Source organism: Scyliorhinus torazame, chromosome 4 (genome assembly GCF_047496885.1).
Source record: "Scyliorhinus torazame isolate Kashiwa2021f chromosome 4, sScyTor2.1, whole genome shotgun sequence".
NCBI lineage: Eukaryota > Metazoa > Chordata > Chondrichthyes > Carcharhiniformes > Scyliorhinidae > Scyliorhinus > Scyliorhinus torazame.
This window is the reverse complement of record NC_092710.1, coordinates 25,701,817-25,721,111: the sequence shown is the minus strand read 5'-3', so window position 1 is coordinate 25,721,111 and position 19,295 is coordinate 25,701,817. Positions and strand designations below refer to the sequence as shown.

The 19,295-nt window shown below is 49.8% G+C and overlaps 1 protein-coding gene across 1 annotated transcript in view; it reads left to right on the top strand.

Annotated features, from left to right (window-relative positions):
• The window catches only part of LOC140411298 (T-cell differentiation antigen CD6-like), a 138,852-nt gene that overhangs the window by 13,647 nt on the left and 105,910 nt on the right, over positions 1-19,295 (top strand). The window contains exon 4 of the mRNA XM_072500420.1: positions 1,051-1,365. Coding sequence (XP_072356521.1) covers positions 1,051-1,365 — 315 coding nt within the window. The remainder of the gene's footprint in view (positions 1-1,050; positions 1,366-19,295) is intronic.

Below are 19,295 nucleotides of genomic sequence, written 5' to 3'. Positions count from 1 at the left end.
GCCACACCACACACCAAGGGGAGCGATTGGTTGCTCTGTTGCTATGGAGGTTGAGCTCTGTTGCTATGAGGAAATGTTTGGGGACGTCGATCGGGTTGATAGGCAGAAAGTACTTCCTCCGGTCGAGGAAGGGGCGGGGGTCGGCGGGGGGGGGTGGGGGGGGTCGGGAACTGCCCATAACAAGAGGGTCAACAGATTTAAAATTCCAATCAGGGTTGAGATCAGGAAACAATCTTTCGCACAGAGGGGATCTTCTCCCCCGCCAAAATAAATATCTGTTGAGGCTGGGGATAACTCGCCCATTCAGAAACTGGGACTGATGGAATTTTTGTTCGATAAATTTATTTGGGATTATGGGAACCACTGGCGATAATGTACAGACCGGCTACAAGCTGATTGAATGGTCGAACTGTCTTGAGGTACAGAATGGCCTCTTCCTGTCCCAATGTCGCTTTATCCTTCTATCCCTATGATCCAATATCCCTGTGACCCAATGACCCATGACCTAATTACCCTATGACGCTATGATCCCATATCTCTATGACCTTATGATCCTATGACCCTATGCACCTTGATTCTATGACCTATGATCCTATGTACATATGACCATGTGACCCAATGACCCACGACCCCATTACCTAATTACCCAATGACACCATGATCCTATATCTCAATGACCCTATGATCCTATTGTCCCTATGGCTCCATGATCCTTGACTAACGTACTGAAATCTGTGAGAAAGTATGACCGAATGTCTCTCTATCTGCATGACACACTGATGGAATGAAATGAAAATCACTTGTTGTCACAAGTAGGCTTCAAATGAAGTTACTGTGAAAAGCCCCTAGTCGCCACATTCCGGCGCCTGTTCGGGGAGGCCGGTACGGGAATCGAACCGTGCTGCTGGCCTGCCTTGGTCTGCTTTCAAAGCCAGCGATTTAGCCCAGCCCCGACACTCCTGTGACTTAATGTCACCTATGTCACCATCATCCTATTCCTCAAGTTGGCATCATCTGTGACCCCTGACCCTGTTTCAATGCCTTCCTCAGAGCACAAGGAGCTCCGGCTGGCGGGCGGAGGCAGTCGGTGCGCCGGGAGAGTGGAGATCAACTCGCATGGGATTTGGGGGACGGTCTGCGATGACACCTGGGATCTCCGCGCCGCCTCCGTCGTCTGCAGGCAACTGGGTTGCGGATACGCCATCTCTGCCATCAATGCCTCGCGTTTTGGACAAGGCCGAGGCCCCATCTACCTGGACGGGGTGAGGTGCCGCGGCAACGAGGCCTACCTGTGGAGCTGCCCGGCGGAGCCTTGGCTCCTGCACGACTGCGGCCATAAGGAAGATGCCAGCGTGGTGTGTTCCGGTGAGCAGAAATTTTGTACTTTCGCTTCCTCGCGTTTACATCACGATTACTCAATGCAAGGAACACTTCCTGCTGGCGTTGCTGGAGTATCTGTTGGGAGATGTGGGCCCTTGTTGTGATGGGGGGACTGTTGCTAGGGGGAAAAGGGACTCTTGTTGCGATGGGAGATGGGTCTCACAGCTACATGAGTTGAGCCCCGGGAGCTGGAGGTGGGAATGGGCCTGACTTGCAGTGGGGTTGGGGTAACCCCTCTGTTGTTATAGCGGATGAACTTTGTGCGAGTTACAAATGGGTCTGTGCTGCTCTGGGGAAGGGGCTCAGTATTGCGATAGAGGAGATGGACTCTTGCAACGCAAAATGAGCTCATTGTTGATATTGGGGAGGGGCTCTGTGTTGTTATTGGGGATGGGCTCGATGTTGTTATTGGGGATGGGTTCTGTGTTGTTATTGGGGATGGGCTCGGTGTTATTGGGGATGGGCTCGGTGTTGTTATTGGGGATGAGTTCTGTGTTGCTATTGGCGATGGGCTCTGTGTTGTTATTGGGGATGGGCTCGATGTTGTTATTGGGGATGGGCTCTGTGTTGTTATTGGGGATGGGCTCGGTGTTATTGGGGATGGGCTCGGTGTTGTTATTGGGGATGAGTTCTGTGTTGTTATTGGGAATGGGCACTGTGTTGTTATTGGCGATGGGCACTGTGTTGTTATTGGGGATCGGCACTGTGTTGTTATTGGGGATGGGCTCAGTGTTGTTATTGGGGATGGGCTCTGCATTGTTATTGGGGATGGGCTCTGTGTTGTTATTGGGGATGGGCTCTGTGTTGTTATTGGGGATGGGCTCTGTGTTGTTACTGGGGATGGGCTGTGTGTTGTTATTGGGGATGGGCTCTGTGTTGTTATTGGGGATGGGCTGTGTGTTGTTATTGGGGATGGGCTCTGTGTTGTTATTGGGGATGGGCTCTGTGTTGTTATTGCGGATGGGTTCTGTGTTGTTATTGGGTATGGGCTCGCTGTTGTTATTGGAATGGGCTCTGTGTTGTTATTGTGGATGGGCTCTGTGTTGTTATTGGGGATGGGCTCTGTGTTGTTATTGGGGATGGGCTCTGTGTTGTTATTGGGGATGGGCTCGGTGTTGTTATTGGGGATGGGCTCGGTGTTGTTATTGGGGATGGGCTCTGTGTTGTTATTGGGGATGGGCTCTGTGTTGTTATTGGGGATGGGTTCTGTGTTGGTAATGGGATGGGCTCTGTGTTGTTATTGGGGATGGGCTCTGTGATGTTATTGGGAATGGGCTCTGTGTTGTTATTGGGGATGGGCTCTGTGTTGTTATTGGGGATGGGCTCTGTGTTGTTATTGGGGATGGGCTCGGTGTTGTTATTGGGGATGGGCTCGGTGTTGTTATTGGGGATGGGCTCTGTGTTGTTATTGCAGATGGGCTCTGTGTTGTTATTGGGGATGGGCTCTTTGTTGTTATTGGGGATGGACTCTGTGTTGTTATTGGGGATGGGCTCGATGTTGGTAATGGGATGGGCTCTGTGTTGTTATTGGGGATGGGCTCGGTGTTATTGGGGATGGGCTCGGTGTTGTTATTGGGGATGAGTTCTGTGTTGTTATTGGGGATGGGCACTGTGTTGTTATTGGGGTTCGGCACTGTGTTGTTATTGGGGATGGGCTCAGTGTTGTTATTGGTGATGGGCTCTGCATTGTTATTGGGGATGGGCTCTGTGTTGTTATTGGGGATGGGCTCTGTGTTGTTATTGGGGATGGGCACTGTGTTGTCATTGGGGATGGGCTCTGTGGGGGTTAATGGGCATGGGCGCACTGTTGTTATTGGGGATGGGCTCTCTGTTGTTATTGGGGATGGGCTCTGTGTTGTTATTGGGGATGGGCTCTGTGTTGTTATTGGGAATGGGCTGTGTGTTGTTACTGGGGATGGGCTGTGTGTTGTTATTGGGGATGGGCTCTGTGTTGTTATTGGGGATGGGCTGTGTGTTGTGATTGGGGATGGGCTCTGTGTTGTTATTGGGGATGGGCTCTGTGTTGTTATTGCGGATGGGTACTGTGTTGTTATTGGGGATGGGCTCACTGTTGTTATTGGAATGGGCTCTGTGTTGTTATTGTGGATGGGCTCTGTGTTGTTATTGGGGATGGGCTCTGTGTTGTTATTGGGGATGGGCTCTGTGTTGTTATTGGGGATGAGCACGGTGTTGTTATTGGGGATGGGCTCGGTGTTGTTATTGGGGATGGGCTCGGTGTTGTTATTGGGGATATGCTCGGTGTTGTTATTGGGGACGGGCTCGGTGTTGTTATTGGGGATGGGCTCTGTGTTGTTATTGCAGATGGGCTCTGTGTTGTTATTGGGGATGGGCTCTGTGTTGTTATTGGCGATCGGCTCTGTGTTGTTATTCGGGATGGGCTCTTTGTTGTTATTGGGGATGGGCTCTGTGTTGTTAATGGGGATGGTCTCTGTGTTGTTATTGGGGATGGGCTCTGTGTTGGTATTGGGGATAGGCTCTGTGTTGTTATTGGGGATGGGCTCTGTGTTGTTATTGGGAATGGGCTCTGTGTTGTTATTGGGGATGGGCTCTGTTATTGGGGATGGGCGCTGTGTTGTTATTGGGGATGGGCTCTGTGTTGTTATTGGGGATGGGCTCGGTGTTGTTATTGGGGATGGGCTCGGTGTTGTTATTGGGGATGGGCTCTGTGTTGTTATTGGGGATGGGCTCTGTGTTGTTATTGGGGATGGGTTCTGTGTTGGTAATGGGATGGGCTCTGTGTTGTTATTGGGGATGGGCTCTGTGATGTTATTGGGAATGGGCTCTGTGTTGTTATTGGGGATGGGCTCTGTGTTGTTATTGGGGATGGGCTCTGTGTTGTTATTGCGGATGGGCTCGGTGTTGTTATTGGGGATGGGCTCGGTGTTGTTATTGGGGATGGGCTCTGTGTTGTTATTGCAGATGGGCTCTGTGTTGTTATTGGGGATGGGCTCTTTGTTGTTATTGGGGATGGACTCTGTGTTGTTATTCGGGATGGGCTCGATGTTGTTATTGGGGATGGGCTCTCTGTTGTTATTGGGGATGGGCTCGGTGTTATTGGGGATGGGCTCGGTGTTGTTATTGGGGATGAGTTCTGTGTTGTTATTGGGGATGGGCACTGTGTTGTTATTGGGGATCGGCACTGTGTTGTTATTGGGGATGGGCTCAGTGTTGTTATTGGTGATGGGCTCTGCATTGTTATTGGGGATGGGCTCTGTGTTGTTATTGGGGATGGGCTCTGTGTTGTTATTGGGGATGGGCACTGTGTTGTCATTGGGGATGGGCTCTGTGGGGGTTAATGGGCATGGGCGCACTGTTGTTATTGGGGATGGGCTCTCTGTTGTTATTGGGGATGGGCACTGTGTTGTTATTGGGGATGGGCTCTGTGTTGTTATTGGGAATGGGCTGTGTGTTGTTACTGGGGATGGGCTGTGTGTTGTTATTGGGGATGGGCTCTGTGTTGTTATTGGGGATGGGCTGTGTGTTGTGATTGGGGATGGGCTCTGTGTTGTTATTGGGGATGGGCTCTGTGTTGTTATTGCGGATGGGCTCTGTGTTGTTATTGGGGATGGGCTCTGTGTTGTTATTGGGGATGGGCTCTGTGTTGTTATTGGGGATGAGCTCTGTGTTATTATTGGGGATGGGCTCACTGTTGTTATTGGAATGGGCTCTGTGTTGTTATTGTGGATGGGCTCTGTGTTGTTATTGGGGATGGGCTCTGTGTTGTTATTGGGGATGGGCTCTGTGTTGTTATTGGGGATGAGCACGGTGTTGTTATTGGGGATGGGCTCGGTGTTGTTATTGGGGATGGGCTCTGTGTTGTTATTGGGGATGGGCTCTGTGTTGTTATTGGGGATGGGTTCTGTGTTGTTAATGGGATGGGCTCTGTGTTGTTATTGGGGATGGGCTCTGTGATGTTATTGGGGATGGGCTCTGTGTTGTTTATGGGGGTGGGCTCTGTGTTGTTATTGGGGATGGGCTCTGTGTTGTTATTGGGGATGGGCTCGGTGTTGTTATTGGGGATGGGCTCGGTGTTGTTATTGGGGACGGGCTCGGTGTTGTTATTGGGGATGGGCTCTGTGTTGTTATTGCAGATGGGCTCTGTGTTGTTATTGGGGATGGGCTCTGTGTTGTTATTGGCGATCGGCTCTGTGTTGTTATTGGGGATGGGCTCTTTGTTGTTATTGGGGATGGGCTCTGTGTTGTTAATGGGGATGGTCTCTGTGTTGTTATTGGGGATGGGCTCTGTGTTGGTATTGGGGATGGGCTCTGTGTTGTTATTGGGGATGGGCTCTGTGTTGTTATTGGGAATGGGCTCTGTGTTATTGGGGATGGGCTCTGAGTTGTTATTAGGGATGGTCTCTGTGTTGTTATTGTGGATGGGCTCTGTGTTGTTATTGGGGATGGGTTCTGTGTTGTTATTGGGGATGGGCTCTGTGTTGTTATTGGGAATGGGCTCGGTGTTGTTATTGGGAATGGGCTCTGTGTTGTTATTGGGGATGGGCTGTGTGTTGTTATTGGGGATGGGCTCTGTGTTGTTATTGGGGATGGGCTCTGTGTTGTTATTGGGAATGCGCTCTGTGTTGTTATTGGGGATGGGCTCTGTGTTGTTATTGGGGATGGGCTCAGTGTTGTTATTGGGGATGGGCTCGGTGTTGTTATTGGGGATGGGCTCGGTGTTGTTATTGGGGATGGGCTCTGTGTTGTTATTAGGGATAGACTCTGTGTTGTTATTGTGGATGGGCTCTGTGTTGTTATTGGGGATGGGCTCTGTGTTGTTATTAGGGATGGGCTCTGTGTTGTTATTGTGGATGGGCTCTGTGTTGTTATTGGGGATGGGCTCGGTGTTGTTATTGGGGATGGACTCGGTGTTGTTATTGGAACGGGCTCTGTGTTGTTATTGGGGATGGGCTCTGTGTTGTTATTCGGGATGGGCTCGGTGTTGTTATTGGGGATGGGCTCTGTGTTATTATTGGGGATGGTCTCTGTGTTGTTATTGGGGATGGGCTCTGTGTTGTTATGGGGGATGGGCCCTGTGTTATTATTGGGGATGGGCTCTGTGTTGTTATTGGGGATGGGTTCTGTGTTGTTCTTGGGGATGGGCTCGGTGTTGTTATTGGGGATGGGCTCTGTGTTGTTATTGGGAATGGGCTGTGTGTTGTTATTGGGGATGGGCTCTGTGTTCTTATTGGGGATGGTCTCTGTGTTGTTATTGGGGATGGGCTCTGTGTTGTTATTGGGGATGGGCTCTGTGTTGTTATTGGGAATGGGCTCTGTGTTGTTATTGGGGATGGGCTCGGTGTTGTTATTGGGAATGGGCTCTGTGTTGTTTAATTCGGGTGGGCTGTGTGTTGTTATTGGATATGGGCTCTGTGTTGTTATTGGGGATGGGCTCTGTGTTGTTATTGGGAATGTGCTCTGTGTTGTTATTGGGGATGGGCTCTGTGTTGTTATTGGAACGGGCTCTGTGTTGTTATTGGGGATGGGCTCTGTGTTGTTATTCGGGATGGGCTCGGTGTTGTTATTGGGGATGGGCTCTGTGTTGTTATTGGGGATGGTCTCTGTGTTCTTATTGTGGATGGGCTCTGTGTTGTTATGGGGGATGGGCTCTGTGTTATTATTGGGGATGGGCCTTGTGTTATTATTGGGAATGGGCTCTGTGTTGTTATTGGGGATGGGCTCGGTGTTGTTATTGGGAATGGGTTCTGTGTTGTTATTGGGGATGGGTTGTGTGTTGTTATTGGGGATGGGCTCTGTGTTGTTATTGGGGATGGGCTCTGTGTTGTTATTGGGGATGGGCTCAGTGTTGTTATTGGGGATGGGCTCGGTGTTGTGATTGGAATGGGCTCTGTGTTGTTATTGGGGATGGGCTCTGTGTTGTTATTCGGGATGGGCTCGATGTTGTTATTGGGGATGGGCACTGTGTTGTTATTCGGGATGGGCTCGGTGTTGTTATTGGGGATGTGCTGTGTGTTGTTATTGGGGATGGGCTCTGTGTTGTTATTGGGGATGGGCTCTGTATTGTTATTGGCGATGGGCTCTGTGTTGTTATTGGCGATGGGTTCTTTGTTGTTATTGGGGATGAGCTCTTTGTTGTTAATGGGGATGGTCTCTGTGTTGTTATTGGGGATGGCCTCTGTGTTGTTATTGGGGATGGGCTCTGTGTTGTTATTGGGGATGGGCTCTGTGTTGTTATTGGGAATGGGCTCTGTGTTGCTATTGGGGATGGGCTCTGTGTTGTTATTGGGGATGGTCTCTGTGCTGTTATTGTGGATGGGCTCTGTGTTGTTATTGGGAATGGGCTCTGTGTTGTTATTGGGGATGGGCTCTGTGTTGTTATTGGAAATGGGCTCTGTGTTGTTACTGGGGATGGGCTCGGTGTTGTTATTGGGAATGGGCTCTGTGTTGTTTTGGGGGATGGGCTCTGTGTTATTGGCAATGCGCTCTGTGTTGTTATTGGGGATGGGCTCTGTGTTGTTATTGGGGATGGGCTCGGTGTTGTTATTGGGGATGGGCTCTGTGTTGTTATTGGGGATGGGCTCTGTGTTGTTATTCGGGATGGGCTCGGTGTTGTTTTGGGGATGGGCTCTGTGTTGTTATTGGGGATGGGCTTTGTCTTGTTATTGGGGATGGGCTCTGTGTTGTTATTGGGGATGGGCTCGGTGTTGTTATTCGGGATGGCCGCTGTGTTGTTATTGGCGATGGGCTCTGTGTTGTTATTGGCGATGGGTTCTTTGTTGTTATTGGGGATGAGCTCTTTGTTGTTAATGGGGATGGTCTCTGTTTTGTTATTGGGGATGGGCTCTGTGTTGTTATTGGGGATGGGCTCTGTGTTGTTATTGGGGATGGGCTCTGTGTTGTTATTGGGAATGGGCTCTGTGTTGCTATTGGGGATGGGCTCTGTGTTGTTATTGGGGATGGTCTCTGTGCTGTTATTGTGGATGGGCTCTGTGTTGTTATTGCGAATGGGCTCTGTGTTGTTATTGGGGATGGGCTCTGTGTTGTTATTGGGAATGGGCTCTGTGTTGTTATTGGGGATGGGCTCAGTGTTGTTATTGGGAATGGGCTCTGTGTTGTTTTGGGGGATGGGCTCTGTGTTGTTATTGGCAATGCGCTCTGTGTTGTTATTGAGGATGGGCTCTGTGTTGTTATTGGGGATGGGCTCGGTGTTGTTATTGGGGATGGGCTCTGTGTTGTTATTGGGGATGGGCTCTGTGTTGTTATTCGGGATGGGCTCGGTGTTGTTTTGGGGATGGGCTCTGTGTTGTTATTGGGGATGGGCTTTGTCTTGTTATTGGGGATGGGCTCTGTGTTGTTATTGGGGATGGGCTCGGTGTTGTTATTCGGGATGGCCGCTGTGTTGTTATTGGGGATAGGCTCTGTGTTGTTATTGGGGATGGGCTCTGTGTTGTTATTGGGGATGGGCTCTGTGTTGTTATTGGGGATGGGCTCTGTGTTGTTATTGGGGATGGGCTCTGTGTTGTTATTGGGAATGGGCTTTGTCTTGTTATTGGGGATGGGCTCTGTGTTGGTATTCGGGATGGGCGCAGTGTTGTTATTGGGGATGGGCTCTGTCTTTTTATTCGGGATGGGCTCAGTTTTATTGGGGATGGGCTCGGTTTTGTTATTGGGGATGGGCTCTGTCTTGTTATTGGGGATGGGGTCTGTGTTGTTGTTGGGGATGGGCTCTGTATTGTTATTGGGGAAGGGCTCTGTGTTGTTATTGGGGATGGTCTCTGTGTTGATATTGGGGATGGGCTCTGTGTTGTTATTGGGGATGGGCTCTGTGTTGTTATAAGGGATGGGCTCTGTATTGTTGTTGGGGATGGTCTCTGTGTTGTTATTCGGGATGGGCGCTGTGTTGTTATTGGGGATAGGCTCTGTGTTGTTATTGGGGATGGGCTCTGTGTTGTTATTGGGGATGGTCCCAGTGTTCTTATTGGGGATGGGCTCTGTGTTGTTATTGAAGATGGGCTCTGTGTTGTTATTGGGGATGGGCTCTGTGTTGTTATTGGGGATGGGCTCTGTGTTGTTATTGGGGATGGGTTCGGTGTTGTTGTTAGCGATGGGCTCAGTGTTGTTATTGGGGACGGGCGCTGTGTTGTTTTTGGGGATGGGCGCTGTGGTGTTATTGGGGATGGGCTCTGTGTTATATTGGGGATGAGCTCGGTGTTGTTATTGGGGATGGGATCTGTGTTGTTATTGGTGATGGCCTCTGTGTTGTTATTGGGGATGGGTCCTGTGTTGTTATTGGGCACGAGCTCTGTGTTGTTATTGGGGATGGGCTCTGTGATGTTATTGGGGATGGGCGCTGTGTTGTTGTTGGGGATGGGCTCTGTGTTGTTGTTGGGGATGGGCTCTGTGTTGTTATTGGGGATGGGCTCTGTGTTGTTATTGGGGATGGGCTCTGTGTTGTTATTGGGGATGGGCTCGGTGTTGTTATTTTGGATGGGCTCATGTGTTGTTATTGGGGATGGGCTCTGTGTTGTTATTGGGGATGCGCTCTGTGTTGTTATTGAGAATGGGCTCTGTGTTGTTATTGGGGATGGGCTCTGTGTTGTTATTGGGGATGGGCTCTGTGTTGTTATTGGGGAGGGGCTCTGTGTTGTTATTGGGGATAGGCTCGATGTTGTTATTGGGATTGGGCTCGATGTTGTTATTGCGGATGGGCTTTGTGTTGTTATTGGGGATGTGCTCGGTGTTGTTATTGGCGATAGGCTCTCTGTTGTTATTGGGGATGGGCACTGTGTTGTTATTGGGGATGGGCTCTGTGCTGTTATTGGGGATGGGCTCTGTGTTGTTATTGGGGATGGGCACAGTGTTGTTAATGGGGATGGGCTCTGTGCTGTTATTGGGGATGGGCTCTGTGTTGTTATTGGGGATGGGCTCTGTGTTGTTATTGGGGATGGTCTCTGTGTTGTTATTGGGGATGTGCTGTGCTATTGGGGATGTGCTGTGTTATTGGGGATGGAATCTGTGTTGTTATTGGGGATGGGCTTTGTGTTGTTATTGGGGATGGGCTCGGTGTTGTTATTGGGGATGGGTTCTGTGTTGTTATTGTGGATGGGCTCTGTGTTGTTATTGGGGATGGGCTCGGTGTTGTTACTGGCGATGGACTCTGTGTTGTTATTGTGTGTGGGCTCTGTATTGTTATTGGCGATGGGCTCTGTGTTGTTATTGGGGATGGTCTCTGTGTTGTTAATGGGGATGGTCTCTGTGTTGTTATTCGGGATGGGATCTGTGTTGTTATTGGGGATGGGCTCAGTGTTGTTATTGGGGATGGGCTCAGTGTTGTTATTGGGGATGGGCTGTGTGTTGTTATTGGGGATGGGCTCTGTGTTGTTAATGGGGATGGTCTCTGTGTTGTTATTCGGGTTGGGATCTGTGTTGTTATTGGGGATGGGCTCAGTGTTGTTATTGGGGATGGGATCTGTGTTGTTAATGGGGATGGGCTCAGTGTTGTTATTGGGGATAGGCTCTGTGTTGTTATTGGGGTTATGCTCTGTGTTGTTATTGGGGATGGTCTCAGTGTTGTTATCGGGGATGGGATCTGTGTTGTTATTGGGGATGCGCTCAGTGTTGTTATTGGGGATGGGATCTGTGTTGTTATTGGGGATGGGCTCAGTGTTGTTATTGGGGATGGGCTCTGTGTTGTTATTGTGGGTGGGCTCTGTATTGTTATTGGGGATGGGCTCTGTGTTATTATTGGGGATGGGCTCTGTGTTGTTATTGGGGATGGGCGCTGTGTTGTTACTGGTGATGGGCTCTGTGTTGTTATTGGGGATGGGCTCGGTGTTGTTATTGGGGATGGACTCTGTGTTGTTATTGGGGATGGTCATTGTGTTGTTATTGGGGATGGGCTCGGTGTTGCTATTGGGGATGGGCTCGGTGTTGTTATTGGGGATGGGCTCTGTGTTGTTATTGGGGATGGGCTCGGTGTTGTTATTGGGGATGGGCTCTGTGTTATTATTGCGGATGTGCTGTGTTATTGGGGATGGGCTCTGTGTAGTTATTGGGGATGGGCTCTGTGTTGTTATTGGGGATGGGCGCTGTGTTGTTACTGGTGATGGGCTCTGTGTTGTTATTGGGAATGGGCTCTGTGTTGTTATTGGGGATGGGCTCGGTGTTGTTATTGGGAATGGGCTCTGTGTTGTTTTGGGGGATGGGCTCTGTGTTGTTATTGGCAATGCGCTCTCTGTTGTTATTGGGGATGGGCTCTGTGTTGTTATTGGGGATGGGCTCGGTGTTGTTATTGGGGATGGGCTCTGTGTTATTATTGCGGATGTGCTGTGTTATTGGGGATGGGCTCTGTGTAGTTATTGGGGATGGGCTCTGTGTTGTTATTGGGGATGGGCGCTGTGTTGTTACTGGTGATGGGCTCTGTGTTGTTATTGGGAATGGGCTCTGTGTTGTTATTGGGGATGGGCTCGGTGTTGTTATTGGGAATGGGCTCTGTGTTGTTTTGGGGGATGGGCTCTGTGTTGTTATTGGCAATGCGCTCTGTGTTGTTATTGGGGATGGGCTCTGTGTTGTTATTGGGGATGGGCTCGGTGTTGTTATTGGGGATGGGCTCTGTGTTGTTATTGGGGATGGGCTCTGTGTTGTTATTCGGGATGGGCTCGGTGTTGTTTTGGGGATGGGCTCTGTGTTGTTATTGGGGATGGGCTTTGTCTTGTTATTGGGGATGGGCTCTGTGTTGTTATTGGGGAAAGGCTCGGTGTTGTTATTCGGGATGGCCGCTGTGTTGTTATTGGGGATAGGCTCTGTGTTGTTATTGGGGATGGGCTCTGTGTTGTTATTGGGGATGGGCTCTGTGTTGTTATTGGGGATGGGCTCTGTGTTGTTATTGGGGATGGGCTCTGTGTTGTTATTGGGGATGGGCTCGGTGTTGTTATTGGAATGGGCTCTGTGTTGTTATTGGGGATGGGCTCTGTGTTGTTACTGGGGATGGGCTCGGTGTTGTTATTGGGGATGGGCTCGGTGTTGTTATTGGAATGGGCTTTGTGTTGTTATTGGGGATGGGCTCGGTGTTGGTCTTGGGGATGGGCTCTGTGTTGTTATTGGGGATGGGCTCTGTGTTGTTATTGGGGATGGGTTCGGTGTTGTTATTGGGGATGGGCTCAGTGTTGTTATTGGGGATGGGCTCAGTGTTGTTATTGGGGATGAGCTCTGTGTTGTTATTGGGGATGGGCTCTGTGTTGTTATTGGGGATGGGCGCACTGTTGTTATTGGGGATGGGCTCTGTCTTTTTATTCGGGATGGGCTCAGTTTTATTGGGGATGGGCTCGGTGTTGTTATTGGGGATGGGCTCTGTCTTGTTATTGGGGATGGGGTCTGTGTTGTTGTTGGGGATGGGCTCTGTGTTGTTATTGGGGAAGGGCTCTGTGTTGTTATTGGGGATTGGCTCTGTGTTGTTATTGGGGATGGGCTCTGTGTTGTTATAAGGGATGGGCTCTGTATTGTTGTTGGGGAAGGTCTCTGTGTTGTTATTCGGGATGGGCGCTGTGTTGTTATTGGGGATAGGCTCTGTGTTGTTATTGGGGATGCGCTCTGTGTTGTTATTGGGGATGGTCCCAGTGTTCTTATTGGGGATGGGCTCTGTGTTGTTATTGAAGATGGGCTCTGTGTTGTTATTGGGGATGGGCTCTGTGTTGTTATTGGGGGTGGGCTCGGTGTTGTTATTGGGGATGGGTTCGGTGTTGTTGTTGGCGATGGGCTCAGTGTTGTTATTGGGGACGGGCGCTGTGTTGTTATTGGGGATGGGCGCTGTGGTGTTATTGGGGATGGGCTCTGTGTTATATTGGGGATGAGCTCGGTGTTGTTATTGGGGATGGGATCTGTGTTGTTATTGGGGATGGCCTCTGTGTTGTTATTGGGGATGGGTCCTGTGTTGTTATTGGGCACGAGCTCTGTGTTGTTATTGGGGATGGGCTCTGTGATGTTATTGGGGATGGGCGCTGTGTTGTTGTTGGGGATGGGCTCTGTGTTGTTGTTGGGGATGGGCTCTGTGTTGTTATTGGGGAAGGGCTCTGTGTTGTTATTGGGGATGGGCTCTGTGTTGTTATTGGGGATGGGCTCGGTGTTGTTATTTTGGATGGGCTCATGTGTTGTTATTGGGGATGAGCTCTGTGTTGTTATTGGGGATGCGCTCTGTGTTGTTATTGAGGATGGGCTCCGTCTTGTTATTCAGGATGGGCTCAGTGTTATTGGGGATGGACTCTGTGTTGTTATTGTGGATGGGCTCTGTGTTGTTATTGGGGATGGGCTCTGTGTTGTTATTGGGGATTGGCTCTGTGTTGTTATTGGGGAGGGGCTCTGTGTTGTTATTGGGGATAGGCTCGGTGTTGTTATTGGGATTGGGCTCGATGTTGTTATTGGGGATGGGCTTTGTGTTGTTATTGGGGATGTGCTCGGTGTTGTTATTGGCGATAGGCTCTCTGTTGTTATTGGGGATGGGCACTGTGTTGTTATTGGGGATTTGCTCTGTGCTGTTATTGGGGATGGGCTCTGTGTTGTTATTGGGGATGGGCACAGTGTTGTTATTGGGGATGGGCTCTGTGCTGTTATTGGGGATGGGCTCTGTGTTGTTATTGGGGATGGGCTCTGTGTTGTTATTGGGGATGGTCTCTGTGTTGTTATTGGGGATGTGCTGTGCTATTGGGGATGTGCTGTCTTATTGGGGATGGAATCTGTGTTGTTATTGGGGATGGGCTTTGTGTTTTTATTGGGGATGGGCTCGGTGTTGTTATTGGGGATGGGTTCTGTGTTGTTATTGTGGTTGGGCTCTGTGTTGTTATTGGGGATGGGCTCGGTGTTGTTACTGGCGATGGGCTCTGTGTTGTTATTGTGTGTGGGCTCTGTATTGTTATTGGGGATGGGCTCTGTGTTGTTATTGGGGATGGTCTCTGTGTTGTTAATGGGGATGGTCTCTGTGTTGTTATTCGGGATGGGATCTGTGTTGTTATTGGGAATGGGCTCAGTGTTGTTATTGGGGATGGGCTCAGTGTTGTTATTGGGGATGGGCTGTGTGTTGTTATTGGGGATGGGCTCTGTGTTGTTAATGGGGATGGTCTCTGTGTTGTTATTCGGGTTGGGATCTGTGTTGTTATTGGGGATGGGCTCAGTGTTGTTATTGGGGATGGGATCTGTGTTGTTAATGGGGATGGGCTCAGTGTTGTTACTGGGGATAGGCTCTGTGTTGTTATTGGGGTTATGCTCTGTGTTGTTATTGGGGATGGTCTCAGTGTTGTTATCGGGGATGGGATCTGTGTTGTTATTGGGGATGGTCTCAGTGTTGTTATTGGGGATGGGATCTGTGTTGTTATTGGGGATGGGCTCAGTGTTGTTATTGGGGATGGGCTCTGTGTTGTTATTGTGGGTGGGCTCTGTAGTGTTATTGGGGATGGGCTCTGTGTTATTATTGGGGATGGGCTCTGTGCTGTTATTGGGGATGGGCGCTGTGTTGTTACTGGTGATGGGCTCATTGTTGTTATTGGGGATGGGCTCGGTGTTGTTATTGGGAATGGGCTCTGAGTTTTTCTTGGGGATGTGCTGTGTTGTTGCGGATATGCTGTGTTATTGGGAATGGACTCTGTGTTGTTATTGGGGATGGGCATTGTGTTGTTATTGGGGATGGGCTCGGTGTTGCTATTGGGGATGGGCTCGGTGTTGTTATTGGGGATGGGCTCTGTGTTGTTATTGTTGATGGGCTCGGTGTTGTTATTGGGGATGGGCTCTGTGTTGTTATTGCGGATGTGCTGTGTTATTGGGGATGGGCTCTGTGTAGTTATTGGGGACGGGCTGTGTTATTGTGGATGTGCTCTGTGTTTTTCTTGGGGATGTGCTGTGTTATTGGTGATGGACTCTGTGTTGTTATTGGGGATGGGCTCTTTGTTGTTATTGGGGATGGGCTCGGTGTTGTTATTGGGGATGGGCTCGGTGTTGTTATTGGGGATGGGCTCTGTGTTGTTATTGGGGATGGGCTCGGTGTTGTTATTGGGGATGGGCTCCGTGTTGTTATTGGCGATGGGCTCTGTGCTGTTATTGGGGATGTGCTCTGTGTTGTTATTGGGGATGGGCACAGTGTTGTTATTGGGGATGGGCTCTGTGCTGTTATTGGGGATGGGCTCTGTGTTGTTATTGGGGATGGGCTCTGTGTTGTTATTGGGGATGGGCTTTGTGTTGTTATTGGGGATGGGCTCGGTGTTGTTATTGGGGATGGGTTCTGTGTTGTTATTGTGGATGGGCTCTGTGTTGTTATTGGGGATGGGCTCGGTGTTGTTACTGGCGATGGGCTCTGTGTTGTTATTGTGTGTGGGCTCTGTATTGTTATTGGCGTTGGGCTCTGTGTTGTTATTGGGGATGGTCTCTGTGTTGTTAATGGGGATGGTCTCTGTGTTGTTATTCGGGATGGGATCTGTGTTGTTATTGGGGATGGGCTCAGTGTTGTTATTGGGGATGGGCTCAGAATTGTTATTGGGGATGGGCTGTGTGTTGTTATTGGGGATGGGCTCTGTGTTGTTAATGGGGATTGTCTCTGTGTTGTTATTCGGGTTGGGATCTGTGTTGTTATTGGGGATGGGCTCAGTGTTGTTATTGGGGATGGTATCTGTGTTGTTAATGGGGATGGGCTCAGTGTTGTTATTGGGGATGGGCTCTGTGTTGTTATTGTGGGTGGGCTCTGTATTGTTATTGGGGATGGGCTCTGTGTTATTATTGGGGATGGGCTCTGTGTTGTTATTGGGGATGGGCGCTGTGTTGTTACTGGTGATGGGCTCTGTGTTGTTATTGGGGATGGGCTCGGTGTTGTTATTGGGAATGGGCTCTGTGTTTTTCTTGGGGATGTGCTGTGTTGTTGCGGATATGCTGTGTTATTGGGGATGGACTCTGTGTTGTTATTGGGGATGGGCATTGTGTTGTTATTGCGGATGGGCTCGGTGTTGCTATTGGGGATGGGCTCGGTGTTGTTATTGGGGATGGGCTCTGTGTTGTTATTGGGGATGGGCTCGGTGTTGTTATGGGGGATGGGCTCTGTGTTGTTATTGGGGTTGTGCTGTGTTATTGGGGATGGGCTCTGTGTAGTTATTGGGGACGGGCTGTGTTATTGTGGATGTGCTCTGTGTTTTTCTTGGGGATGTGCTGTGTTATTGGTGATGGACTCTGTGTTGTTATTGGGGATGGGCTCTTTGTTGTTATTGGGGATGGGCTCGGTGTGGTTATTGGGGATGGGCTCGGTGTTGTTATTGGGGATGGGCTCTGTGTTGTTATTGGGGATGGGCTCGGTGTTGTTATTGGGGATGGGCTCCGTGTTGTTATTGGCGATGGGCTCTGTGTTGTTATTCGGGATGGGCTCGGTGTTGTTATTGGGGATGGGCTCGGTGTTGTTATTCGGGATATGCTCGGTGTTGTTATTGGGGATGGGCTCTGTGTTGTTATTGGGGATGGGCTCGGTGTTGTTATTGGGGATGGGCTCGGTGTTGTTATTGGCGATGGGATCTGTGTTGTTATTGGGGATGGGCTCTGTATTGTTATTGGGGATGGGCTCGGTGTTGTTATTGGGGATGGCTCTGTGTTGTTATTCGGGATGGGCTCGGTGTTGTTATTGGGGATGGGCTCGGTGTTGTAATTCGGGATGGGCTCAGTGTTGTTATTCGGGATGGGCTCGGTGTTGTTATTGGGGATGTGCGCGGTGTTGTTATTCGGGATGTGCTCGTTGTTGTTATTGGGGATGGGCTCTGTGTTGTTATTCGGGATGGGCTCGGTGTTGTTATTGGGGATGGGCTCTGTGTTGTTATTCGGGATGGGCTCTGTGTTGTTATTGGGGATGGGCTCTGTGTTGTTATTCGGGATGGGCTCGGTGTTGTTATTGGGGATGGGCTCAGTGTTGTTATTGGGGATGGGCTCTGTGTTGTTATTCGGGATGGGCTCTGTGTTGTTATTGGGGATGGGCTCTGAGTTGTTATTCGGGATGGGCTCGGTGTTGTTATTGGGGATGGACTCTGTGTTGTTATAGGGGATGGGCTCGGTGTTGTTATTGGGGATGGGCTCTGTGTTGTTATTGGGGATGGGCTCTGTGTTGTTATTCGGGATGGGCTCGGTGTTGTTATTGGGGATGGGCTCTGTGTTGTTATTCGGGATGGGCTCTGTGTTGTTATTGGGGATGGGCTCTGTGTTGTTATTCGGGATGGACTCGGTGTTGTTATTGGGGATGGGCTCAGTGTTGCTATTGGCGATGGGATCTGTGTTGTTATTGGCGTTGGGCGCTGTGTTGTTATTGGGGATGGGCTCTGTGTTGTTATTGGGGATGGACGCTGTGTTGTTATTGGGGATGGGCTCTGTGTTGTTCTTGGGGATGGGCTCTCTGTTGTTATTGGGGATGGGCTCGGTGTTGTTATTGGGGATGGGCTCTGTGTTGTTGTTGGGGATGGGCTCTTGGATTGAATCTGTGTTGTTATTGGGGATGGACTCTGTGTTGTTATTGGGAATGGGCTCTGTGTTGTTATTGGGGATGGGCTCTGTGTTGTTATTGGGGATGGGCTCTGTGTTATTATTGGGGATAGGCTCTGTGTTGTTATTGGGGATGGGCTCTGTGTTGTTATTGGGGATGGACTCGGTGTTGTTATTGGGGATGGGCTCGGTGTTGTTATTCGGGATATGCTCGGTGTTGTTATTGGGGATGGGCTCTGTGTTGTTATTGGGGATGGGCTCGGTGTTGTTATTGGGGATGGGCTCGGTGTTGTTATTGGCGATGGGATCTGTGTTGTTATTGGGGATGGGCTCTGTATTGTTATTGGGGATGGGCTCGGTGTTGTTATTGGGGATGGCTCTGTGTTGTTATTCGGGATGGGCTCGGTGTTGTTATTGGGGATGGGCTCGGTGTTGTAATTCGGGATGGGCTCAGTGTTGTTATTCGGGATGGGCTCGGTGTTGTTATTGGGGATGTGCGCGGTGTTGTTATTCGGGATGTGCTCGTTGTTGTTATTGGGGATGGGCTCTGTGTTGTTATTCGGGATGGGCTCGGTGTTGTTATTGGGGATGGGCTCTGTGTTGTTATTCGGGATGGGCTCTGTGTTGTTATTGGGGATGGGCTCTGTGTTGTTATTCGGGATGGGCTCGGTGTTGTTATTGGGGATGGGCTCAGTGTTGTTATTGGGGATGGGCTCTGTGTTGTTATTCGGGATGGGCTCTGTGTTGTTATTGGGGATGGGCTCTGAGTTGTTATTCGGGATGGGCTCGGTGTTGTTATTGGGGATGGACTCTGTGTTGTTATAGGGGATGGGCTCGGTGTTGTTATTGGGGATGGGCTCTGTGTTGTTATTGGGGATGGGCTCTGTGTTGTTATTCGGGATGGGCTCGGTGTTGTTATTGGGGATGGGCTCTGTGTTGTTATTCGGGATGGGCTCTGTGTTGTTATTGGGGATGGGCTCTGTGTTGTTATTCGGGATGGACTCGGTGTTGTTATTGGGGATGGGCTCAGTGTTGCTATTGGCGATGGGATCTGTGTTCTTATTGGCGTTGGGCGCTGTGTTGTTATTGGGGATGGGCTCTGTGTTGTTATTGGGGATGGACGCTGTGTTGTTATTGGGGATGGGCTCTGTGTTGTTCTTGGGGATGGGCTCTCTGTTGTTATTGGGGATGGGCTCGGTGTTGTTATTGGGGATGGGCTCTGTGTTGTTGTTGGGGATGGGCTCTTGGATTGAATCTGTGTTGTTATTGGGGATGGACTCTGTGTTGTTATTGGGAATGGGCTCTGTGTTGTTATTGGGGATGGGCTCTGTGTTGTTATTGGGGATGGGCTCTGTGTTATTATTGGGGATAGGCTCTGTGTTGTTATTGGGGATGGGCTCTGTGTTGTTATTGGGGATGGACTCTGTGTTGTTATTGGGGATGGACTCTGT